General features: G+C 42.6%; 1 protein-coding gene across 9 annotated transcripts in view; it reads right to left on the bottom strand.

Annotated features, from left to right (window-relative positions):
* The window catches only part of LOC138210886 (adhesion G protein-coupled receptor L3-like), a 153,808-nt gene that overhangs the window by 56,838 nt on the left and 70,302 nt on the right, over nucleotides 1-26,668 (bottom strand). For all 9 annotated transcript variants that reach the window (XM_069170240.1, XM_069170242.1, XM_069170243.1 and 6 more), the window contains 4 exons: nucleotides 16,655-17,008; nucleotides 12,091-12,194; nucleotides 9,333-9,518; nucleotides 7,183-7,221 (listed from right to left, as the gene is read on the bottom strand). In XM_069170240.1, coding sequence (XP_069026341.1) covers nucleotides 7,183-7,221; nucleotides 9,333-9,518; nucleotides 12,091-12,194; nucleotides 16,655-17,008 — 683 coding nt within the window. The remainder of the gene's footprint in view (nucleotides 1-7,182; nucleotides 7,222-9,332; nucleotides 9,519-12,090; nucleotides 12,195-16,654; nucleotides 17,009-26,668) is intronic.

Raw genomic sequence — 26,668 nt, 5'->3', positions numbered from 1 at the left:
GTGTTTTTTTTCCACCAATTCACACGTTACAAAGTCACTGAGGACTCAGATGTCATCACGTCCTTCTTGTTTTTCTTCGAGGAAAAAGTGTCAAATGTTGGACAAATAGTTTGACATGTTGGGAAATTGTCTTATTAGCTTTCTCGTAGACAGTTAGCTGAGAAAATGAATACTACTCGTTCGCTGGTATGGTTAAGCCACCAGTTAGCATACCATAGCGCAATATATTTCAGGGGATGAAGAAAACATTGGACAACATGCTAATTACTGAACTTCAGAGATGCGGATGTTTGTTAAGTTTGTTCTTCTTACCTAACCCTCAACAACCAAATAAGTTCATCCTCCAAAGTGTCTATGTCGAATGTCTTCCTATTTCTTTAAGGACACTTTGTTGTTTCCAACAACAATCCAGCTCTCAATTCATTTCATGAGCCAATCCAACTACAAATCTACCCAGACCAATTAGGAGCACAATCCATCAACTTATCTGAATACATAAGAATCATCCAAGCAGTGAAAGCACCACAGTGGTGACATGGTGGGTGAAATGCTACATGTCAGGTTTTTTTTTTTTTTTAATATATATATATATATATATATATATATATATATATATGAAAGCCATCACCTTGTTATCTTATTAAGTGTCAAAATGTTTTTGTTGACAGATCTTGCTCCCACGGGCACATCTAATATTTCTATTCAATAAAATGTCATCATGGAGTTTGGATTGGTTCTGCCTGTCCCTCTGACCCAAAAAATGAAAAGAAGCTCAGGAGCACGAGCTGTAAGTGTCAGAGACCAACAAAAACATATTGGCACCTTCACGCGCACTCAATTTACCTTTTCCTTTGTCCACATGGAAAATGGCCATTCACTCATGTAGCGGGACCATTTTGCACTCGTCACCTGAACTATGTTTGAAATCCCAAATGGCCTTCTTTGTCAGACCTGTCCCAACTCTACAACTAAAAAGACAGGACTTCAAACCACCCAAAAAAAAAAACAAATCTCGAAGCCATTTCATTGTAATCGGCGTTTGGCGATAAAACAACCATAAAGCCTTTTTAAAGCCTGCGCTGTACGAGCTGAAATCTGAAATATACTGCGATTTAGTGGAACTATTCCTAAACCCAGGAGCATGTGTTTTTTTGTGTGTTTAAAGAGAACAAAAACATATTTCTTGGGCGGGCGCGGCAACATCTGGGAGTCATGCCATCATCATGAGGTTGCCAGGCAACCAACATATCAAAGAATGCTGTTGAGTTGCTAAGATGGTAATGATGGAGTTGAGGGGAAGTGATTTAAGGTCATTGTTGGTTGATGGGTCATTTTCTAAGGCTGAAAATCATCTTTTAGAGTTGATTATTTATAGTGTATATATATAGTATAGTATTTTATAGTGAACAGGGAACACGGGACACCTGACATGCATGTCTTTGGACGGTGGAAGGACGGAGAAAAAAAATCCACGCAGACACGGAGAGAACATACAAACTCCACACAGAAAGGCCCCGGCCGAGGTTCGGACCCAGGTCCGCCTTGCTGTGAGGCGACAGCGCTAACCACTGCACACACTGCGCCGCTCCCACTTTTAAATCATTTGGCTCAATTTCCCAAATTTCACGCGATCGGTGTGACAACAGCACATTTCCAGCCTCGATGGGAAAATGCAGAGGGAGGAGGGCGGTTGGGAGGTGGGAGGTGGTGCACCCGAGCAGCACCACCGTCATCATAGTCTTTGCAATGGAGCCGCGGATGTGTGGCGCTGGCTCACTGCTATTTTACCGCTATTACCACACTGCCACTCCATCTGTCAAATCTAGCAACTCACTCTGCTGCTGCAAACTCACAGCCATCTTTTAGCGAGTTTATCTTCACGGTGGAAGAACGTAATCCAGCGGAAATGTTTTTTTTGGTGTGTTTTTTTTTGTTATTCGGTTTCTGGTACACGAGGAAATGTTAATCGTTAACTGGAGTCAGTGCTGGAATGTTCCGCTTGGAACGAGGATGATGACTAGCTGTGAAAAGCTGCAGTGCACGGGGCCATTTATACCAATGCAGAAGGAAGGAAGGGAGAGGTGGACATTAGTGTGAGCTTGGCAAGGGTCCAAGTCAAGCTGTAGTGTGTGTGCCTCTATCTGTGCGCTGATTGATGAAATGAACTCAGGGTCTGGGAAATTGATTCTGGCTGAGGCTGATCTCCCTCTCTTCCCTCTCCGGCTGGCTCGGCTCTCTCGGCTCTCTCGTCCCCTCGTTTCTCCTCACTCCTCCCTTCCTGTTTCACCAGTTGGTTCCTCTCTCACTTGTTTTTGCTCACTGACTTTGAAGGCTGATCTCAAAATGGGGTGTGTGTGTGTGGAGGGTGGGGTATGGGGGGTGGGGCGTGGGGGGCAACACAAACAAGGTGGGATATCTTCTCCTTTTCTGTCTGACTAGATGTCTCTTGGCACAAGTGAAGCTGTTGCATCATTTCTGCCTTTCTTTTCTGTTTCATTTTACCTGTGAGCCAACTCATCTGTCTTCTTTGAGAATCTCTGAAACAGTCAGCTTTAATATTTCATGAAGCCCCCCTCTCTCTCTCTCTCTCTCTCTCTCTCTCTCTCTCTCTCGAGTAAGTGGGTAGTTGTTTCTGTTTAGGTGAGTTTCTCAGGGATTGTCTTTGTATTTGTTTCTTTTTTTTTTTTTTTTTTTGCCTTATGTCTTAGGTTTCATTGTACCGCTTCCCAGATCGTGACCCTTTATTTACCTCGGCTGCAGTGTAAACCGGGCCTTTTCTTTGAAACCGGACTTATCGTCGAGACGTGCGGTAATTTCAGATTCCTTTTCATGTTTCTGTTTGGTCATTTAAGCACATTTTCCAAGAATGGATGTTTCTTCGACTAAAACCTGTCACATTTTCTCTGTTCTACCAGAACAAATATTTTTTTGCACAAATATTATTTCTAGTCACTCCCAGTTATGTTTTGCTGTTGGTTAAATTTAAGGTATAGTCAATTAAAATCAACACTGCACAGATTTTTTTTTTTTTTTTACATTAAAAGCACTCTATTGAAAAAATATATTAGTTTATGGTAAGCGTTTGGTTTGTAACAATTATTTGAATTTTGATGCTCTTTCTTTGAAACCTACACTAATCTGCACCTTGCTGGGTGTGTGCTTTTAATTTGAAACAGGAAGCACTAATTTCAGTCATTCATTGATTTAGGCACAGTATCAGTAATTGTAATTAACTAGTAAATATGAACTGTATTTGTGTTAAGATCCTGCAGAAATAAAGACAAGAGAGATCATTTAACATTTGAGTAATGCTCAGTAATTTTACAAAGCCTTCAAAAGCAGCTTCTTATCTGCTAAGAATTTAACTGTACATATACAGCATGTGCATATATGGACAACTCAGATTTGATCTCATACTTCAAAATATAAGCACAGGACATTCTCGATTACCACAATACACGGTTGAGCAGAGCAATCTCCACTTGAGCAGTCACATCTCTTGTCAGATTATCCAGGCTGAACTCTGCACTGCAGGCCAGATGAGGCGGTCTCTGTTTATGAGGAGGTGGTTATCTTCATCTTTTAACAAATTGACTACCAGGGCAAATTTGATCATTCCTGAACGAGGAGCCTCCCTCTGTTTCGCTTGCTCTGAGGTCATCCTGCGCTGTGACACTCCCTCTGGTCCTCTCTTCATGCAAAGGTATAATTTTAATGAGGGTCGGCGCTCAAAGCCCGCCTTGTATCTTGCAAATTTACACTCGCTTGGCTCCTACTGAGGCGCGAGATACTATTTTTGACGGAACAGGGACGGGTCATATTATAATTTACTGTAAATCCCTCTTTTCCAACTTGCTTTGAGCAGAAAGAAAACAAATGGTAAAAGGAAGACGCTGTTCAAAGCGAGCGCGTTTGACTTTGGAACAACCCGGATGGACGTAATCACAGTAATTGGGCGACCATAATGTCACTGCTTATAAACAAGCTGCCATTAATATGACCAAAAGGCACAGGAGGCAGGGCGCCATTTTTATCTTGTTTGTTCAAAACGAAAGGGCACAACAGAGAAACGTTCCTGCAGGGGAAAATGCAGAACATAGGGAGTTGATCATTATAGGCTTTGTAGCTTCAACAAGGCCAAATCCTGTTCGGCGGGATGAAATTGGCTGTGACATGTAGCAGATATGACTCTTTCTAAACAACCGAGTAAGACGCAGACGTAGTCACAATTAATCACTATTGCATCTGCACAAGCTCAGCTGAGGCACAGAAATGTCTGCAGGTTGAAGTGTTTATGAATAGGTAACTGAAATAGCAAATAAAGCTGAAATTCCCTGATAATCCTAACAAGATAGAGATTCAAGTGTCATTACCTTATTTACAACTTAAACGTGATATAAGCCTTAAACCAGATAAGAATCGCTCCTTATCTCATTTAGACATCAACCACAAGCCCTGTTCTTTCTTTCCGACTATGTCCCTCCACCAAACACCACCTGCACCTCCTCCCAGTATCTCTGCCTTTTCCCACAGTGCTGTCAAAGTCTGTTTTCAGCACCGCGCCTGGTTTCCGAGCAGAGGGACAACAGAGGCGGGCAGGTGCGTCTCTCATTTTGCTCTGTATTCCTCTGCTAATCCCACTTACGTTAACCACCAGGGTCCTGTTGGAGAAAACATTGCCCAATTTCCCTAATCGATGAAAGTCCCTCAAAGGCTGCTGCCGTGTGCAGTCAATGGCGGTGTTTACCTGAGGCCACAGATGTTGCTCCATTATTCTAGTTCGTCGAGTGAAAACACTTCACTGTTGTTTGAATTTGTCCACCCAGCAAAGGGATGACGCAGAGGAAGAGCTGCACAGCTGAGCGGTGTGTACAGTTGTGTACGCCGGTGTTGAGTTGATGCTCAAAACGACAGTGTGAAAACAAAAGCCCAGATGCATCCACAGAGGCATACAAATAAATATGTGCAGGGTATTTCTGGTATTTGTGTGTCATTTATTTTTTTTAATTTTTTTTTTAAGCTTCTCCAGCCTCGCTAATGACGTGGCTCGAGACTGAAATATCCACTGGACCGATATTCATGGTGGGATGAAGCCAACTGACAGTCAGGTTGATATTTACAGTTTTTAGTTAAATATGTTGACAACTGTTAGATGGATTTTGGAGAAATTTGACACAGCCAATCCTGTTAGGATGAACTGTAGTAATGTATAAAGCATCACCATAGTCTTTCTGTACCGTTGTTTTCTCTTTCCCCAACTAGTGGGGGTAGATGGCCGCCCACCTCTGAGCCTGCTTCTGTCGGAGGCTTTCTTTCTGTTAGCAGGGAGTTTTTCCCTCCAAGTGTTTCTTCCTGTTTCTTCCTTTTAAACTGACTCCTTTGGGAATTGCTGGTTTATTCTCTAAAATGTCGTATGGCTCGGTTGTCAGAACCTCAGTATGTAAAGTGCCTTGAAATGACATATACTGTGATTTGGGGTTATTCAAAATAAAATTGAATTGGAAAACGAATCAACATCTATTGAACATTTTGGATTTGTACCACACTGGGAACAAGTTCCTGCAAAACGTGGTACATTTCTGTCAGACTCGACTTACTGTTTATTGTGCTAATTATCAAATGTTCGGTTACTATGGTGAACATGGTAAACTTTATACCTGCAAACAATTATCACGTAAGCATTGTCACGATCAGAATATAAGTGTGGCTCAACAAGGCCCCGGCATGGCTGTAGACTCATTGTCTTCTTCAAATAAACTGTTTGTATTTTTTACGTGGTACATAGTGAAACTGTAATTTCCCAAAACAGCTGGGCATTGCAGTTTTCCCGCAAAGAAACGCTACTCAAATGGGAGTACATGTTTGGGGGGGGTGGGACTATTTTTAGCAGCAGATCGATACCTGCTTGGTGTGCTGGTGAGTATTTACTGCTCTAGTTTGGTGTGTGACGCAAAAAACTATTTATTGTACTGAAAGAATGTGTCAGCTTGTGTGGCTCAGTAATCTGTTTTTGATTCATTTCACCAGTGATGGAGGTCTATGGCAGCCCACCAATCCACACCTCGGCTCTACACACAGTTAACAATGGTTGCTTCTCTTTCGATTGCAAGTCTCTCCCTCTCTCTTGCGTCTGTTGACCATCAGAAAAACGTAGTATGCCACCAAAGTTATCCTTTAAGCATCTTGCACACACGTACCAATCTGCACATATGAGCACACGCGACCACATACAAACAATGGATGCCATTTGCACAATCCCGTGACTATAAATAACAAATCTGCCTCCTGACATGCCTCGGAGGAGCCGGGGCGAAATACATGTTGCTTAACATGAGCGCTGCGGAGCATGCATATAAAGCAACATCTGGCTCTAATGTGCAGCTCAATTTAAACCATCTGTACGGAGGACAGGGATGTCAACTTCTCCCACAGTCCCCCTGTCAAGGTAGAAATTATTCAGATGACAGCTAAAATGTCACCCCGGGGATAACAACATCACTCAGTAGCCTGAGAAATAGCTGAGAGAGGCAAGAACACCCCCCCCCCCCCCCCCCCTCTTAAAAAAAAAAAAAAAAAAAAAAAAAATGGGACCAATATGTATTATGCATCAGGGAGAATCATAACATGCCATGACTTTGGCTGACTTAGTAGTTAGAAGTTGACTTGTTCGGATAATGAGGTTACTTTTTTGGCTCTTAAGCAGTTGCTGAGAACTGTAGGCATGTGTTACATGCCTGAGAGCCTTATTTTTGACTGATACGAGGCACTTATGTGGGTTATTTCACTGGAAAGCAGCGCTGATGTGATGGTTCTAGGGCATTCTTAAAGTGATGGAGATGCTTGAGAAATCCACAATGGGTATTTCAAAATATAGAAAATTCCCGGCCTCATGCTCAGAATCATGATGTATGAACGCAGGGGAGGAAATGACGATGAAGCGTAAATTACCAAGTTTAAGACACTGACGACAATGAAATTTGACCTTTTGATTTTAAGCATTACAAGAAATCCACTATATGGTTTACACTTGTACTGACTTTGATACTGTAACTTTGTGTTTCAAATTCTTTTGCTTTTTTTTTTTTTTTGCCGCTTCAAAAGGCCAAACCTCTTTGGTAAAAATGAAAATGACAGCAAAGTTGCCACAATGGGAGAACAAGGAGGAAAATTTGGTCCAAATACCTGAACATAAAAGCGACACGAGCGCTCTCTCTTCTGCAGCTGCAACCCAAAGAAAACGCAGGAGTTAGCGAAAGGTCAACAACGCAAACAGTTGCAAGGGAAAAGCACAGATTTCAAAGTGGTGAGGAAAAAAGAATCACTTCACTCCTGCAGGTTTTAACGATCACTTGACATAAATTGCGTGAACAACAGTGTCTACATTAATTGTACACTATCTTGGGGAAAAAACGTGTTAATTAGCACTGAAACGAGACATGCGAGCAATTGGGAAAATGAGTATTACACTCTGAAATGTGACTTTGAGGTTGTCAATATTGAAGTTTCGTTTTTCACTTGAGAAATTCACGGGCGAACGAGTTATCCTTTAAACCTCTGCCACCACCTGAAAAATAACAGGAAGCTCTGGCTCAAAGAAGTGCTGTTAGCACTGCATGGGGAGTGAATCATTTTAATTGAGTTTTGATAGCGGCAGTGTAATCAACAGAGCCGCTGTGTGGCTTAACAGCTAGGTTCTGGTACCATGCTAAATCCCATGCAGATTAGCTCCAAAGAGTACCATTTCCCCATAAAGGGAGCCTCTTGCTCAACATCACAGCCCACTCTCCTGGAAGCCGTCCCGTCCGTACCGTTAGCCAGCTCCCCTTTGATCATGAAAACGACACTGATCTCACCGTTTGCCAACTCAATCCTTTCATTGTCTGCTGGCAGAGTGCACTGTGCTTCGCTATCAAAAAAAATAATCTTTAATTCGCTTAGCTCTTTGCAGATTGTGTCAAAATGATTGAACTCGAGAGGTAAACAGCAGCCGCTGCCAGAGCAGAGGAGAAGAGTTTCTGAGGGCTCTGGTGCTTCCTTGAGGAGAGCTCTCGTTGGCGAAGGAAGCTCAACACAAGCAGACGCTATTGGGACAATTTCTTTTCATAGATGCACCATACTGAAAGAATGGACTGTACATGAGAGGACAGAGAAGTATAAATCATGAATAAGCCCCTGACCTCTTGAATAAATTACCATGCTTGTTAAAGCTTTTTTTTTTTCACTTCTCTCTATTCAGCTGATTTTTTTTTTGCACCATTTCCTTCATAAGAGAAACTAGAGTCGAGAACAGCAGCACCACAGCAGTCACTTCTACCTTGATTGTTGTGTTTTATCATAAACCTATTTTTCCAAGAGGTTTTATAAACTCTAGCTCCTCAGTGTGAATTTACTCATCACGTTCCCTTCTGAGGCATTTTGGCCATCTTTACTGCCTCTGCTCTCCACTGGAGAAAGTTGGTAGTAAAATCTCAATGGGGACATCTGCGTCTGTTGCAGCGATGAAATAAAAAACAGTCCCCGAAAAGCTATCTGAGAACAGGTGTTCGTGTTCGTCTACGAGTGAAGCCGCTCCAGCGAATTAACGACTGGCATTTTGAATTTCACTGATGTTTGCTTTTCTGTTGGCTGCTCAGCAGACAGAAAGTATCATTTTAGCTCGCTTTGCATGAGTGCCCCTCACTGTGCTCTGCTGTGAATTGGGGAATAAATGCATTAGCCTCAAGTTCAACAAACATGAAAAACTCCGCACTCCCACTGCCACAGCCCGCTGGAATCTTTACCCTGCCCCATTAGTAAAAAAAAAAAAACTGTGGCGCAAATGTAGTGCTTTTGACGAGCAAGGCATATGGATAACATCTTTTAAACTACGTCGATGTAAAATGGATTGCGCGCGTGATGTTAGAGCGGAGGAGTGCTCGAGCCATCCATTGAGATTTAAGGTCTGTTTTTAGTATGCGCCAGACCGCAGGAAAAATGGTGGACATCATTTCATCTGACAGCCCGGAGCCAAAAAGCAGATCATTAAAAGAATACCTACTGTTCAGGTTCAGGTGGAAGTCTTGTGGTAGGCAGGCCTCAGTTTTGGAGAACCATAAAGGTTTCACAGTCAGAATGAACGGATGTTTATATACAAAAGTGCTACCGGCGACTCAAAGCGTTCACCTACAAATTCCTTCATTTTCCGCCTACTACCGATGTTGATGTGAGCAGTGTGGACAAGCAGGGGGAAAGGTCACCCTTCCTGCAGGTCATGTTTATCTAGCCTGTTAGCTGGTCAGAGTAAATTTTAAAGCAAAGGACAAGTGAATAAAACACACAAAATGTTTGAGTACCTTGTTGAGGCTCCGCGCTGCGCTGTCTTTGCCGCCTGGCGTCAGGTTCCTCAGCTGGACGTCGAGCAGGTCCACCAGTTGTACCATGGCCTTCACCGTGTAGGTGATGTCCCCCGCCTGAAGATTACTTTTCGTTTGCTCCGCCAGCTCTCGAGCAATCACTGCCGCCGTCTCTCCGGCTTTTAGCTGAGGAAAAAAAACAGAAAACTCAATTCAACCTGAAATTGCGACACATTTAAAGGAGGCAACTGTCATAAAGTTTCCTCTACAACTAAACCAAATCAAAACACACCCACTTCTCTTCCTTATTTTTCGACTGCGCCATGCTATTGTTATTCACAACCTCCACACTGGAAAACATGACAAATTGCATTCTACAAATATCTAGCCCCCCAGAACAAATGCCGTTTAACCTAAACGTTTTCCCCAACTGCTGCAATATCGCACAATTAATGCAGTGAGACGGTACGCAGCTGACTGCACACTGAGGCCAATACTGCATCCGCATGTAATTATGAAACTATTGAGGGAATTTCCTCAGGTAGCCTTACACCTTTTTGAAACCGAGGTGGAGAGCTGCAGCTTGGGGAAAGCAAGTGTGTATGTGTGACACAGATGCCGTTTCAGTTTTACTGAAAATCTAAATCTTAAGTGATTTTGGTGTCTCAGGATTTGACGAGAAATATTTCATTAGTATTTTCCTTCAGCTGCAAAAAAAAAAATCTGCCAGTCTTGTCATTTCAACTGTCGGTCGCTTGTATAAAAATGAAATAGCTACTTCTCTCTATCCGTCTAAAATTAAGGACCCATTATTGAAAAACCCACTAATGACAACTCATTGTAAACTACTTGTGTGAAGAGGTGCCCCTTGATGTCAACCATTTAAAGCTGCTTTTAACTCTCAGCCTCTTCTTGCCTTCTCAACTAATGATAGCAATAAATCAATTCACTTTGATGCCACAATTTTTATGCCAAATAATATATGATTACAAAGGAACAAATGACTTTGTTAAGTGCTAATTAGAAATATTTGAAGTTATGAGCAGTTAAACTGTAAACTAATAAAACAACTAATGTGAATGTTGCATACATCTAAGCCTACAACTATCACAGGAAAATTATGTCATTGTTGGTCTTGTCAGTAAATAAGTGTGCAGTCAACTTGATTAAATCCACAACGCCTCCTTGGTCTAAAGTTACCTTCGAGGATTTCACGAATCAACAAAGTCCAGTAAGATGAACCTAAAAACAGCCTTGAGATCAGTTAAACTGGCTCATCCCAATTTAGTCTGGCATCACCTGCTATCATCGCCTGTGAGTTTATTAGTGAAGCCAATTAGGCCTTCACAAAGGTGTTTGCAGGGGAACGTTTCTTTGGAGGATGTTTTCCTCTTTACCCTCCCTGCTCTCGTCTCTTAATGAGGGGAGCCGGGGATGCTGGGTAAATAGCTCCTCTCACTCCGTTTCTGCACGTCTAGTGTCATTTCTCTCTGCTTTTATTCTCCACATCTTCCTCTCTCATTTTGTCTACCCGACCATCGGGTAATGAGCAGTGCCACGTACAGGACAATCGCTCCCGATGTGAAATAACGAAGTGCCAAACGGCCATTTTCAAATCTCTGACAGGTTGATCTTCATTAGAGGCTACCTGTCACCCCGGCGACAGGCAAACAGTGCTCAAATGTGATCATTTAATTTGTTTTTATAAATCAAAATGAATAACAAAAATACATGCATTGCCCAATTGTCACTTCTCTCTGTAGATTTGAACGGGCAGTGCTCTACATCAGAGCCACACTGCTACTTCCGAATCCGAACATGACCAGTCTGCACTTCAGACAGAACTTTTCCAGTTAATATCTCTAAACAGCAGCTTTCAGTGGAGCTTTTTATTGCACTGCGCTGCACAGAAGTGCACCTGATAATTTACCTGCCTTCAACTTCTGTTCTCCAACAGCCGTTCTCCATCCACATCCGCAAGCCGCCGCTTGTTTAATGGGCTGAGCTTTGTGCCGTTGAGAAGACAATAAGTGGTATAAGATGCACCCCTCGGGGGTCCTACGAGTTTAAGCCTAACATTTTCAACATCGGCTGCGAATCATAACCTGGAAACCTGATCCTCGCTTGCAGTGACCTCCTCCTCTCTTAATGTGATTGTACAATAGATTTAAAAGTAGGAAGCTTTACGTGGGGGCTTTGCATTAATAACTTGCCTGCAGAGGAGGAGGTGCAAATCGTTTGTGCTTGAGAAGTATGCAATGCAAATAACCACCGGATCATGTTGTAGGACAGCGAGTGGTCTGGATTAGCTGTTACCCACAGCAGTCCATTAGACCACGGTGCTGTGGTATTGGTTTTCACTGCAGCCCAGTCCATCCGCCCACGCCAAACACACATGCACGTACAAGCATAATCTTTCTATCGAGTAAAGCCTCTGGCTAATCAATGACATTAATTGACCAATTAAGAAGAGATGAAGAACAAAAGAGGAAACCCACACAAACCAGTCCTCTGAGTACATATACAAACTCGTAAACTGTGGAAAATGTCATTTAAAACAGGGTAAAAGTTCCGTGAAAGAAAACCTTGAACGAAAGCAAAATAACCTTTCAACTCGATGCTAAATCGTCCACCAGGATATCTTCAGGCGATTTTCTGTTGATTCCTCATCATAAAAAGTATAAAAAAGCAATTTCCAAACTACCTTCACTGTACGAGGACATTTGCTGTCTGTTTATTTGTGCAACTTGTTGTTTACCTTCTGGCTGATGAGGTTGACCCAAGGGGAGGTACAGTTGCTAAAGTCGGGTCCCTGGGGATCCCAGTATCCTTCGGGGCCCACGCACATATATGAAGCCACACCTGGAGAAAGATGAAAACAAAAAAAAGGGGTTTAGTGATGTCATCAAATGTATTAGATTAAGACAGATTAGGGAAGAACACTGCTACGGTTCTGCTCTTTGTTTTGGAAGATGTGTGTATGTGTGTGTTTTTGACCAACTCCTGTGGACACAATCCCCAGTTTCTAATTTTCCTGACTCCCTTTTCCCATTATAGAGTGATGGACCACACAATACTTTCTGGCTTGTCAACCACTGCATAATTCCTCTGTGTTGAGCACTTTTCTTATTTGCAAAGCTTGTCCAAATAAAACATCCCAAGAAACACAATTCTTGAGTGATTAAATTAATGGATCTAGCAAAATGTAATTGGATGGTTTTATCTTTATAGCGACTGAAATGAAGTTGCTTCACTTGAGGCCAGTTGGACTTGCCCATACAAAGTCTGTATTTAATCATGGAAAGTCAGACCGTGTCTGCATATGTGTGAGAGTTCAACTCCTGCAGAAGAAAGAAAAATGCACCAAAATCGGTGCCAATTAAGTCTGCCAAAGCTGAATACATCACAAAAGGTCGATTAAGCTCAGTTTGAGAACTGCCTCTGCTGGCAGAAATGTGGTTTTGTGAGTGAGTGTCTTACAATGTTTCATTTGGGCTTCAGTACAAATAGACATTGTAAAACTGAACAGTGTGTCTGTAATCTATGAAGACCCCGCTGATCCCTGCTACACCTACCTTTACCTTCAGCTGTATTAACTGTGATTTTTAGTCCTTAAACTCATGCAACGATGTAGGCCGTTTGTTCCCTCAAATACGACCCACAGCAACGACCCACTTCACTTCCTAAAGTAGAGCCCCTGGTTACGTTTAGGCACAGAAACCACTTGGTCAAGGTTAAAGAAAGATGAATGTTTGGGTTCAAATGATAGACTGCATATAAAAGTGGACATAGCTTCCAGATCTGAGAAGCGAGGCCAATGCGGAAGTGTCTTAAACTGCAATACAGCTTCTCTCATGAAACGCATAGTTACTACATTTGTTCCACAAATCATTATGGTGTCATTCAAGGACATTTTCTGGTGGTCAATCTGGAAATAATCCTGTCATTAATGAGATATTAGGCGGAAACCCACCGATAGTGGAAACATGAGATCAACCGTTCGCTCCTCCGTAGCTCGTCATACCAATCGGTGGCGTCACTTTTGTTTGCTGCTTGGTTAAGATGATGGCTTGAACCATGTTGCGTGTCAAGGTTACAACTTCCTTAAAGTTATGCAACCTTCATTGTCTTGGCAACAGCAAACAGTTTTTTTTTTTTTTAACTGTCCTAAATCGCGAATGTAAACAGGAACCTAAGTCCGCTGTAGTGTCTAATCATCCACACAACCAGCTTCCTCTTAAGAAGGAGCAACTCACATTACCTGTATAAAGACGCCAACTGAACTGTGGGACATTGTTGCTTTTCATATGACCAATGGGGGTGGCTTAACTTAAAAAAAAATCAACGGGGTCATTATTTGGTGGACAGTCTCAGTTTAAATAAATTACGTTACAGATTAAATCACATTAATATACACACATTATAATAAAAAAATAAACTTGAATGCATTTGTTATTTTGCAATGCATCCAATAGACGCAACACATTTTGTTTCAGACTTCTTGTCCGTCATATGTCAAGTAACTGATGTCTGTATTTTCACACCTGACATCAGCAGGACTACATGCTGACATTAAATTGCCCTTGCCTTTACTCAGAGGGAGGGGGAGCCGGAGGGGGAAGACAGCCAGCATTAACAGATATACATTTTGATTGACATACAATTTCCTTCCCCGGTCCACCTAGGACAGCCTTACGTTTGATGGGTTTATAAGATAAGGAACTCTGCATTGCCTCCTATATTGAGAGGCAGGGTGGAAGGAAGGAGCATGAAAGAGCGAGGGAGAAGGATAGGGGAGTCAGAGGAGTGCAGGGGGAGACGCAATGACAGCGAGCGAAGCGAGGTAGATGGAAGGGGAGCTCGAGGAACTTTCAAAGAGTGGCAGAGGAAGCTCACACAGTCGTGTTCTGCTTGGCAGTGTCGTCTGAAGTGCAGCGGCTTTGAAGAGTGCACTGAGAGGAGGTGGGGTATGTGTTCCTCTTATCTTGCCATGTGACGGCTGTTAGTGAGGTCTCGACGGGTGCTGCTGTTACCCATTAATGAAGACTGCATGTATGTGTGTGTGTGTGTGAGTGAGTGTCTGGGCACTGATTGATGAAATGAACAGATTTCTTTCAGCTTCGAGGCAGATTTGAGGGTGTGATGTCACTTGACCCAGCTATAAAAAAAAAATCACGATAGGAAAGTTTGAGAAAAATTCCTTTAAAAAAAAAAAAAAGGGCACATTGTGCAGTTTAAACACATCTGCGATTGTAATAATGTATCACCACCACTGAGTTGCTTTATTAATGCATGAATATTGCTGGCAACAGAAACTGACTACGTAAAGGTTTGTGGGTTACCTTTTGTTGATGTTTACGCTTTAATGCCTCGCTTTCTAGTCATTGTCCAATTTGTAGAACGCACCGGAATCGTCAACCGTGTAACATTAGAGCCGTCACTTAAAAATATGCTAAGTGGCATCTCTCATTACAATAAGAACTGTTTCCCCAGATCAGCACTCAGATATTCTAACTTTGTGAGGTAAAGCTTTTTATATCTAAAGCAGCCAACATTGATTTTTATCTTAATGCACACTTCACTTTATTCCCTTAGTATCGATACGGAGTCAGAGCTGGAACAAAATATACACAAACAAAGGTCTGAGGTCTGACGAACAAAGCACAGCAGCCCTTTCAAAAAGCCAAACACATAATGGGTTTAGCCGCTAATTAATTACATGAATTGTGTCCTGAGATAGGGGAATAAATATGGGCGTGTGGCGTACTAGTACCTAGTTTACAGATGCAATACTAAGCTATCTTTAGCCTTGCATCAGAGAGTCAGGAGAAAAAAGAGGGAGGAGGGAGGACAGGAAGTGAGAGAATGAGTGCTGCAGGGGGAGTGCAAACATAAACAAAATGCACAACAGCGGCCGACATCAAGGCAAAGAGTACACACAGCAGACTGTGTCTCCAAAGAAGACCATTGACATTCTCACAGAGAGGAAGGATAAAGAAACGTATATATTTCATAAGCCAAGTTTGTTCAGTTTCAAAGAGAGGAGTCTTTGAGGTTTTGGATGATTAATCGTGGGACTGTTTGGAATGACGTGTACTTTTACACGTTGTAAATGAGTAGAGTCATCAACGAATGAAACAAACCGAACAGGAGTGGATGCATGAATGAAGCAGGTGTTTGTTTGAAATACGTGATGCGCAGCGGCACGTTTGAACTTATTTTCATCGTTTAAACCCAAGGAATATATGAGATCTAAAAATAAAAACAACAATAAACAGTTTGGCCACATATCTAAACCTCATCTCTTGGGGAAAAACTTCAAAGTGAGTGCACGAGGAAAGTAATCAACCGCACAGGAACATGTATGCTGTGTGCCACTGGGAGGAGGCAGGTCAAGTTTAACCCTGAAAGTTGGTGTAACTTGTGACGGACGGTCACATTGTAGAGGCAGCAGGACGCCCACCGTTGACCCTGGTTCTGTTGGAGGTTTCTTCCAGTTAAAAGGGATTTTTTTTTTTTTTTTTCTCGTTTGTTTTTCTTGTTAAAGGGGAGTTTGTTTTTCCTCCCAACTGTCGCTCACGTGGGAACCGTTGAATCGTTGGGTTCCTCTCCGTAACCTCGTAAGGTTCAGTTTTAAAGACTTTACTACGTCCAGTGCCGTGAAATAGCTTGTGTTGTGACTTGGCGCAATATAAATAAAATCTAATTGAACTGAACTACATTGGATATATTGTGTAAATATTCAACTGCCGGTCTTTGTGCTGCTGAGTTTCTTGGGAGCAGATTGGTGGAGCCATTGATATGGGTATTGCACCTTATAAAATTGTATCTGAAGGGGATGTTTTCAGTTTACCAATGAATCTACGTTCCAACTCTCATATGTGGTCAAGAGCTTTGGGGAGTGACCAAAATACAGACAATTTGGATATAAAGCAAGATGGAATTCCCTCGTAGTTAAACTTGGCTCACGCTTAGTTCCTCCAAAAGACAGGTCAGTAGCACACTGGAGAGATGTACCTGAAGATGGCCTCAAATGGCCTCAGCATCCACCAGACATCGGCTGTAGGCGTGTTTTGGTAGAACAATATGTGGCCTGCTGCCATCACAGTATGGACCCACACAGTATAATTTGTTTTATCTTCCAGATGAGTCTTGGTTTAAAACTTGATCTGACATGCTCTGCTCAATACTCATCCTCGCCCTATCAAATTTCTCAGATTACAAACGAACGGAACAATAGCCAACACTCAAGTTGTATTAAAACCAGTATTTCCCTTTAAATATTTAACATAAAAAAGAAAAAAAAGAAAAAACTACAATACCTATGGTTCCAGGTGGACAGGGCATCTTGGTGACCACGCCCTGCTTGGTCCTTGGCCAGGAGATGTCCATCATCACCAGGGAGTTGCAGAACTCCACCCTGATGTTGGGGAGCTTGGAGGAAGGCGGCGCCCTTTCGTCCGCTTCCGGCTTTAAACCCTCCAGGAGCGTCTGGACCGGGCCCGCCGCCGTCGATGTGGTCTGCGGCCACTGCACGCCTGCGGCTGTCGTGGTGGGCGTCTTGGTCGTGGTGGTCCTGCTCGTTGTGGTCGTCATGGTTACGGTGGTCGGTCGAGTTGTGATCCTCGTTGTTGTGGTCGTGGTATCCATGTACACCATCACAGAGGAGGAAGTTTCTAGTAAAAAGACACACACACACACACAAACAAAAAGAGAGCGAGATAAACGAAGTGAACCAAAACGAAATAGAAACAGATCAATCGCACTTCATTTGTGTCCGGGAGGGAAATGTATTTTGGTGCAGCTGAAAAAAGACAGCGTGTTTGCGCAGGGGTTCTATTCTTCCCTCCTCTCCGTGTGTCAGTTTAAGAGAAGATAGTTCAAAGAGGATCAGTTGGAACTGGCAAGTGTGACTTACATGGGCAGGCATGGTGTCTAGTTTGGGACCCCCGCCGGCTGAGCTAACACACAAACCGGAGAATACACACACACTTCCAGCTGTGCAGTCTAAATGTAGCTGTTGACGAGGGCATATCTGTGCAAGTCAATAGCTGGGTTTTGGAGCTGCATGCTATTTCTGGGTCAGTCGGGACAAACTGGAATACCTGTTTCCTGGACGGGAGTCCTCCCTGTGGTTACACTCCAGGAGGTGTTTGCTAATGACGCTGTTTACGGCTGCTGGGAACAAGGGCTATCATAGCATCAGTGCGTGAGCGCGTGCGCACACACACACACACACACACACACACACACACACACACACACACACACACACACACAGACAATGATGCGCCTACACACTGGCTCAGTAGTCCCTGTCCTCCCACTCAAATGCACACGCAGCTCCTCAATTCCCCGTCATCAATCACGCCATCGACTCGTCTGTTCTGCCCCTTTTATACTCCGGCCCATGTGTCTCTGATTGGAAAATAGTGGTCCCAAATGAATTTAGCTGCAGGCCTTTTATGAATGTGTGGACTCACTTGAGCTACAGAGGGTCAGAGGACACACAGAGAGGTAGTGCTTCATAATATAGCTTCAAAATGTGGAAAGAATTCAGCTTTTTTTCTGGTAATATGTCCTATTGAAAATTTCAATATTGCCCTGTATTACTCATTTTACATTCGCCTCGTTATTTTTGCAGAGTGATTCTTCCAAACGCTATCCCGACACGTTATTATCTTATTACTGTGTGCAGTTTGCGAGCAGACGGCCCGCAGTAGACCCTTGAAATAAATGCCGGTGCACACACGTGACTTAGACCTTCACAAAAATGCAATTTGGGAAAGCTGTCGCTTCCGACTAACGCAGAGATACAATCACAACGACAGAAGTGACAAATGGTGCTAATCTTTGTATGAAAGGAGAGATTTTTTTTTTTCTTAATGAGGGTCAATTTCAGGCTGGCAGGTGTAATGGACATACACGTATCCAGAGAGCTCAGATAACACACATCACCGCTGAAATCCAGTTGGGCGAGACCCAACTGAACAATTTCTCCATATGATAAATTTGAAAGAAGTAAAATGAGAGCATAAATTAACACCACTCTTTGGGATGCGGAGGCTCCCGGAGGCTGTAATGACGCCTGACTACTATCAGCAGTCAATGCATTCGACGCTTAACAGCATTCGGCGACAGCCAGGCTTGATTAAATAGTTTGCCGCCGCAGCAAGAGTTCCTGGCTGATTGAGTATTGGTTTTCTCTTGCTAACAAAAGAGTTTGTTGTTTTTTTAAGATCCGCAGGTATCTTGGACACTCCTGTGGAGACACTCCATCAGTAAAGTGGAACTACAACAAGAATCTCATTGAATTGCAATGCGAACTGAAAGCATGCAGAGTCGGGTTTTTTGTTTTTTTTTACACCCAGCTACTTGGTAATGAAGGTTGTCCAACTTGGTTGTCTCTCACAGACAGAAAAAAAAAAAAAAAAAATCTGCAAAGTATGTAAATGCTAAATAAAACAAACATTTTGAAAGGATGTTGTATGGATGCCAAGACGCAAATAAGTTTGCACAAATATGCTCACACACGGGCAGCCACTTATTCGCACGCAAACCCTCATCAGCATTACACACTGACACTACCACCCATCAACATGGCGCTGAGAAAAAAAATAAAATAACATGAATTCTCAAATAGCCGTTTAACATTTCCACCAGTCACCGAGACATCACCATTTACATTCTATAACCACTATTAAGCATCATCATCAATCTGCGGCTGCACAGCAGCCCTCTGCTGTGATGATCATGAAAACAAGAGGGGGACATATCTTCAAGGACACCAGTCTATTTATTTGATTATTAATGGGAGAACTCATTCATGCATCTGTTTGAGGAGAGATTATGACAACCGCAAATATGTAAAATCATAAGTGTCATTTTCGGGATAATTGGAGTCAGACGCTGGTGCTTAAACTGCCTACGGTGAAAGGACACCTTTAGAGTAGCTGGAGGATCGTGGATATTCACTGCTCACACCGAGGTCAGTAGAGGTCGCAGTACAAGCTACCGGCAAAACAGGTGTGCAGAGGGGCCCGTGAGGATAAGGGAATTATTGTACTGGTCAGGATGGCTGATGTAGGAGCGATTGTGACTGTGGCAGATTTTTGCTGAAGGGAGTTTGTTGCTTAGACGCCTACAAATGCAGAAGAAAAAAAATAAGTCGAATGTGCAACAGCTACAAATGTTTTGAAAATCGACAACAATTTGACTGTCGAAGACATCTGATTATGATACGATAGAGATTTGAATTATGGAGTCATATATGGATTCCTTGCACAATACGGTATAATCAGAAGTTTTGGGCTGCTGCTTTACTTGGAATGATCGCTAACTTTTGGCAGCTAATGTCAGCAAACAAACTGGCTGCATATCAGTGTAACAGATCTAACAGAAATTAATTTATGACTTTTCCTGACCTGTGCTTCTGTTACACTACAGTTTAGCTTATTACAGATAAACATTTAAATAACTTCAAAAATTAACTGTGAAATAAAACATTGTTCTCAGCCAGTCCGCCTCCTGTTTGTGTTTCCGTTTCACTCATATAACCTCATTTTAGTCGCCACTGTGGCCACACGGAATAACACAGAATAATTGTTCTTTATTTCCCATTATGATTTGAAGTCAGTTGCTTTAATGACACCAGTTTGACCTGACTGATGCTGTAATGCCGTATCACCCAGACTGAGAAGGCCAGTGGGGAAAGCATTCATGTTCAGAATTTCTAACGGCGACAATATCTCCCATCTTCTTAAAAAAAACCTACAGTGTCAGTGTAAACAAATTGCTTGTAAAATAGCAGCAAAACTATAATTGGTGGTACACCTATATAACTATAACTATATTGATGCTCTTTGGCTTTGTTCTTTGGTGCTATCGCTGCCATTTTGCTTCTCTATGGTTTATGAAAGATCCACATTTTTTTTTAAATTATCTATTCATTTTTGAATGCACTATTTGTTCTTCTGTTTCTGTAAGCTTAATCATTTGATATTTATTATTATTTGTTTTCTTTTTGGTCAACATTGTTAATTATAGTGTTGCAATTTCTGTTTCCTTTTTGCTGCATGTTTTGTATGTTTTGCATGCTTAGGACGCCCTTGAAACAAGATGGTACATCTCTGTGGGTGACTCCAAATAAAGAATTTGCACACTAAGCTGCCGTTGCTGGTGGTTACTCCTACATAAAATCCAATATTATTAACACAATTGAATCAGCTGATTTAGAGGGAACTTTAACTGCTTTAAATGCAAATACAATGCAAAAGTAGGTATCTTAGGTTATCTAAATTACAATGAGATTCACTGTGGGTGGAACCAGCTTTGAATTATACTACTAAGACAGGAAAACAGGAAGTTGTTTATCATTTCTCAATGTCAAAGACATAGACCTAATTCTTTCGGAAAATTTAAAATGATTAAACTTATCATATCACCTCCTTCAATCCTGACGGTAACGTGACAGTACAGAGAAATATGACTTGAGGAAATCGCCAACACAGCATGAGGTTAATTCAAAGTCACCGGGAACCACGTCTAGAATGTAATTCTATACTTCCTGATGATCCCATTGAGTCGGCTGTTAAATTATTTTTCAGAATGTTCTGTCCACATACGGCATGTTAAATACGCCTTGCAAAGACACGCACACGCGCACGCACACACACACACACGCACACACACACACACACACACGCACGCACACGCACACACGAGACACAGAGAAAAGGAGTGCAAAAGAAGAAAGTGTCCTTGAGCAAACTAAAATATATTTTCTATGCGATGAGCACATGAAAAAAAGAAAAAAGAAAAGCCAGCAGCAGAGAGCAGCAGTCCCAGTCTGCAGGCACTATCGCCTTGGAGACAACACAAGGACATTTTGTTTTGCTTTCGCCAGCTTTCCCGTTCTATCCAAAGGGACAAAGAGCAAGAGAAAAAAAAAAATGCTGGCTCAAAGCACAAGAGAGGTGAACAGGTCTTTGGTACGTCCCAAAGGAACGACTCGGTGACCTTACAGGAAGATTTGAATGTCTGACACATTTCTGGTCGGAAATTGTATAATGGTGCTGTAATAAAAACAAAACAACAAAACTCTATACCACAAAGAGGACACTGACTCACTGCTGAACTCAGATTTGTATGTAAAAATGTCCCCCAAAAAATGCTTACATATTGTACCATGATGTTTAAGAGTATAATTCAACTAAATCACATCAAACCTCAAAGTAATTTTTCCATCTGTATATTTAAGATTCACTACATTCTCGAAGGTAACTGGAAAGTTGATTGAAATGAATAACAGCGAGCTATTAGATATTCGTGATTCTTAAGCTTAAGGCCTTTTCGAATGTTCCCACACCAAAACAAGCAACCTTTTAATTCACAAAGGACAGTAGTAAACCTCTGTGGCCACTCCAGCTTCCCCTCTCATTGAAACCCCAGTTCCACTCATCATTTACGCTCCACTTCTATCGCACACACACCCCCCTCCACCCCTCAGCCCAACCGCTACCTCCACCACCACCACCACCACCACCACCAAACGCGTGAAGTCTGTTACCACCACACACAGAGCTTTGTGCTTCATTTCAAAGCATTTATTTCTAACTAATTAGCCTCTCTCTCTGTATCCCTGGGCTCGTGGCTTCCACAATTAGATAAGTCCGCTCTACTTCGCTCCAGGAAGAAAAAAAACAACCTGCTATGCCATAATGAAATGGATCCGGTTTATATGACTTGTCATTTCCGCACCTAGAGCGGGCTCGTCGGCTCAGAGAAAACTTCTGCAGACTCGAGATCAAAAGAGGTGGAGAGGGCTTTTGGGGGTAAAAATGAAATGAGCATCAGACGGTAAAGGGACTCTTCCAGCCTCGTGCTGAACCCAATTACCTCCTAATTTTAGTATTTGAACCTCTGTGCATGGTTACATCTACAGCGGGGACTTTCACAGAATGGAGAAAATTCTGGACAGTCTATGCGTGGTGTCACCCATTAACTTTCGACGAGCCTGTTTAAAGCCTGCAAAATGGGATTTGTGGGTGGTGGGACACATATTTTTAGACTGAGGCGTACTCGAAGCCGAAATCCTTGACCGTGCTTGTTAGCAGGCCATAACCATACACTTGTGTCATTTGGCTGTTTGATCTGAGTGGGCTGCTTTCACTTTGCAACTCAGACTCTATTTCTTACTTCTTAAGTCTGATGTCAGAACTTCTTTTCAGCTTCACGTAGCAAAAAGAAAGGAACGATCCTCATCAGTATTATCAAATTATACTGAAAATGACAATATTCCTCACGACAGTGTCCATCATGAAATATTTGACACTTTGATTCATCACCAATTCAAGCGTCATTTACAAACACCTTTATAAATGAATGCTGGATCACTTGCAAAATGCGAAATTTAAGGCTCCACTTCAGTATTCACTTTGTTGGACTGGGTGTCATGTTGCTGCACTACTTGTCTGTGCATTGTGTCGGGGGTTCTACTGTACTAGGAAACCAAAAGACCTATGTCACAATTACACCACACAGTAGTACATAACGTCTTTTTTATAGTCTTAATACTGCTAGTTTGGAGGCTTTCTACACCGTGCCATCAGTGCCACACAACCGCTGGAGTCTTCAGGAAGTCACTGCTTGCTGCCAAGAAAGAGTTTGGTGCATAACCCCCCCCCCCCGAAGCCGCAGTTTTACACTTTTGTACAGATTAAACAAATGAGATATATAATGTAGGTTATCTTAGCTTTATAGATGCTGGTGGATTATGTTGCTGTTGAACATTGCCCCCCCCCCCCCCCTATTTACAGTCCTAAATAGCTAAAGGGCTCCTGGCTCTGTCCTTACATGTACCTTCCAGTAAGTGGTATTGAAACTCTCTCTCTCGAACTGTTGACATGAAAACAAATGAGTATCCATCTATTCATCATCTATACCCACTCTGTCCTTTACAGGGTCATGGGGGGCCTGGAGAAGCTGACTTTGTACGAAGTCCATCGCAGGGCCAAGACAGAAAGACGCAATCATTCACGCTAACATTCACACAAACAGCCAATTGAGAATCACCAAACTAGTATGAATTATCTTTGGACTGTTGGAGGAAACTGGAGCACCCGGAGAAATCCTACGCACCCAAAACCTTCTTGCTGGGAAGCCACAATGCTAACCACAAATGGGTATGTGTGTCATAATATTGTTCTCACCCTTTCTGATGGTTAAGTAGCATGTTGCGACCATGGAGGCTGTTCACCTTAAGACACGTTAAGACAAGTTGGAAGTGTTTCTCGATGCCTTTGCTCTTGAAATAGACAGTAAACCAAATCAACAGTCAAGCAGCCAACAATTACTGGAGTTACAAAATGTCTTAATGCGGGGCTCAAAATTACTGTAAACAAAACTTAAAGCTTCACTGGAAGCAAATTGATGTCTCGTATTGGGAAATGTTTGCAACTGTTACCGAACTTCAAAATCTAAATTAAAGCTGAGTCCCAGTGTGGCCCCTACCTTACTGAATAAAAGCAGCAGGAATTGGAGAAAACCCAATCGAGAGTTGTTAACCATGACACAAGTGGTTTGTTAAATCTCAGCCAACAGCTAATTGAGCATTATGTAATGAATCGTAATGCAGAAATTCGCCACTGACAAAAATGTGTTTCCATCCATACAAAAAGAGAGAAGTAACATCATCTGTTGTATCTGACAGAATCGGTACCTGCTTCACAACGGCACGAGTCACTCGGCTCCTCAGCGTATCAGTCCCCTGAAGTTCACGTCATACAATCCCACTGAAATTCGACACATGTCCTCGTGTGTTCGGGAGAACGCTTGGAAAATAAAATGATGATGAAAGCCCCGTCATTTAAACGACATCTTTTGCGGCAAACCCACGAATCCATCAGGGTGTGCAACTGGGACCTGGTAGAGGTGGAGGGAGGGGGTGGGGGGGTGCGGTGAAAATATGCAGCCAGACATCCGGTAATGCTTCGATATCATCTGACATGATGAGAAGCGTAATGGATGGGAGCTATGCATTGTTTGGCAATTAATTTCTCATTCCCGAGCTCTCTTCCCGGGACTTGAGAGGGCATCGATGGAGGTCACGCAGCGCTGGGAGAAGCGTATGCACCCGGCTGATATATATGCACACGCGGACACAGGCCCGGTGAGACACTCACCACGTTTCAGTTAAATGACAGAAAAGACACGAGCACAGCCTGCTTGCATGTGCACTACACTGAAGTACTGTGGGGTGATTTCGCTGCACAGATGTGCAGTAAATGCATGCAAAGACACAAGAACACAAGTGTGCCTCATGTGCATGCATATGTGCCTCATCCGCAGTTGTAGAAGAGGATTTTGCTGATTTAATTCGTATTTATTGATTTTGTGCGCGCCGAAAAGAGTTTCAAAATCCCAAATCAAGATACATTATGCAAATCTATCATGCATCTACGCATCTACAGTATTAATACAGTATATAGAGTGCTGTATGAGGTGTGCATTAAACCCTCACAGCCCACAGAAGCCCATATTTAGCGACATCTTTTCTAAGCTGAATGGAAGGGAGGGGATGCTGGATTCAGTTTTTATTCCTCGAGCCAAATCTCGAGTCTCTGAGGCTGGCGACAAGGCCAAATCTACCAGGGAAAGCAAACGGAGGAAATAGGGAAGCGAGCATATGAGCAGAGGGGATTTCGGAATCACTAAGAGGAGAGACTCAGTCCTCCAAGGTCTCCCCATTTGCCAAAGAAACCCAGAGCGAGGCTTTTGCAAAAGACTGTCGACCAACTGTAGAATAGGCCAAAACGATCAGGTGAAGCGGTGCACAGAAACTCTGACACTGGTGATAAAGAGAGCTGAAGATGCTTTAGATGCCTCCGATCAGATTTACTCGGCTGATTGCTCAAAATAAATCACTATAAGCTTGTGCACCATCAAGCCTGTTAAATTTAATGTGGCAATTTTTTGGGGGGCTCTAGAGAAACAGTTTGTCACTAACACACACACAAATCAGGATTACAGAAAGAGTAGAGTGGAGGAGAATACCCCACACACTTCATTATTACTCCATGTTTTTTTTTTCCCCCCTATGTTTCATATTCACCACTTCTGGAATTGCTGCCAACTCCTGAGTTAGATCACACCGTACACAGACGATTGGCTGAGGTGATTGCTTGTGTAAAACATCTGGTGTGTTTAAAAGAGAACTAATGGAAGAAAAGAAAACGAGGAAGCAGAAATCTCTCCATTAGCTCGACACAAAAAAACCAAGTACAGCATCTGTGCTCCATAATACCCAATTCATCCCCGAGTTCCACGAGATAAAAGTATTTGTTTTTTTCCTCCCATTTTTGTCCATGTCAGGAGTGATGGATAAGGTGTTGGCCTTAATTGAGGGATTGCCTGCCACCCCTCTCACTACACAGGTGATCTGTGTATGATTTCTGGATCAAGGCAGAGCCGCCAAGGCCGGTGATGGATGGCCAGTCAGGAGGAGGGACAGAGGACAAAAATCATATGTTATATAATGGGGTATCACAGAGAGCGAAACGACGTGCCACGTTCGGAACGGCTTGAAACATGGGCACGCCTGCTCAAATTGACAAACGCTTCGCTCAAATTCTGCACGAGAAAGAAACAAAAGTCTACTAAGCTCAGCAAAACACAAGCACGAATGGGGTCACCATGACGATATATTACAATTTATAGTTACACGAGGGAGTATGGCTCCGAAACATTCAGAAAAGTCTCTGAAGCCCCGACAAAGAGCTCCCTGTTTCCATGCTAAAAAAAAATTCCTAAAGCTGCATTACTAACAGAGGCCTATTGTGCTGCTGCATTAAAGGGTTTGCAAGAAGCATTTACGCACGTGTTTGTGTGTGTGTGTGTATGTGTGAAAAATCATTCCCAACTATAATCCCAAACCTTGCACTTTCCTTCGAAGAAAATTGCCCTCAGCTAGAGGTGCACCAGGCATGTGATAAGTGCGTAGCTTGCAAATAAGCATGTAGCCTACATTCCTAAGCCTCAACATCAAAAGGGCTTCATACAGCATGCAAAAGACTGTAGTAGACTGTAGTAATATTTAGTTTACTTGGTACGACATTCCTAAAAGCTTTGCAATCAAGAAAGAAAATGTCAATGGTGACATATGACAACTTCAGGGTATCATTTGAATCTCAATAAAAGCACAGGTACTGGGAGGCTAGCATATAAGCAAAGGAACTTAAAAAAAAAACAACAACAACAGTTTGTGCCTTTGAGAGCACAATGAGTCATACCCAGATTATCTCCAGCGACTCTGCCAGCCTGCATTTACTGCTTAGACA

This window comes from Embiotoca jacksoni, unplaced genomic scaffold (genome assembly GCF_022577435.1).
Source record: "Embiotoca jacksoni isolate LCO1_2020_lvr unplaced genomic scaffold, fEmbJac1.0.p SCAF_49, whole genome shotgun sequence".
Taxonomy (NCBI): Eukaryota; Metazoa; Chordata; class Actinopteri; family Embiotocidae; genus Embiotoca; species Embiotoca jacksoni.
Note: the sequence above shows the minus strand (reverse complement) of the source record. Positions and strands in the feature narration are given on the sequence as shown.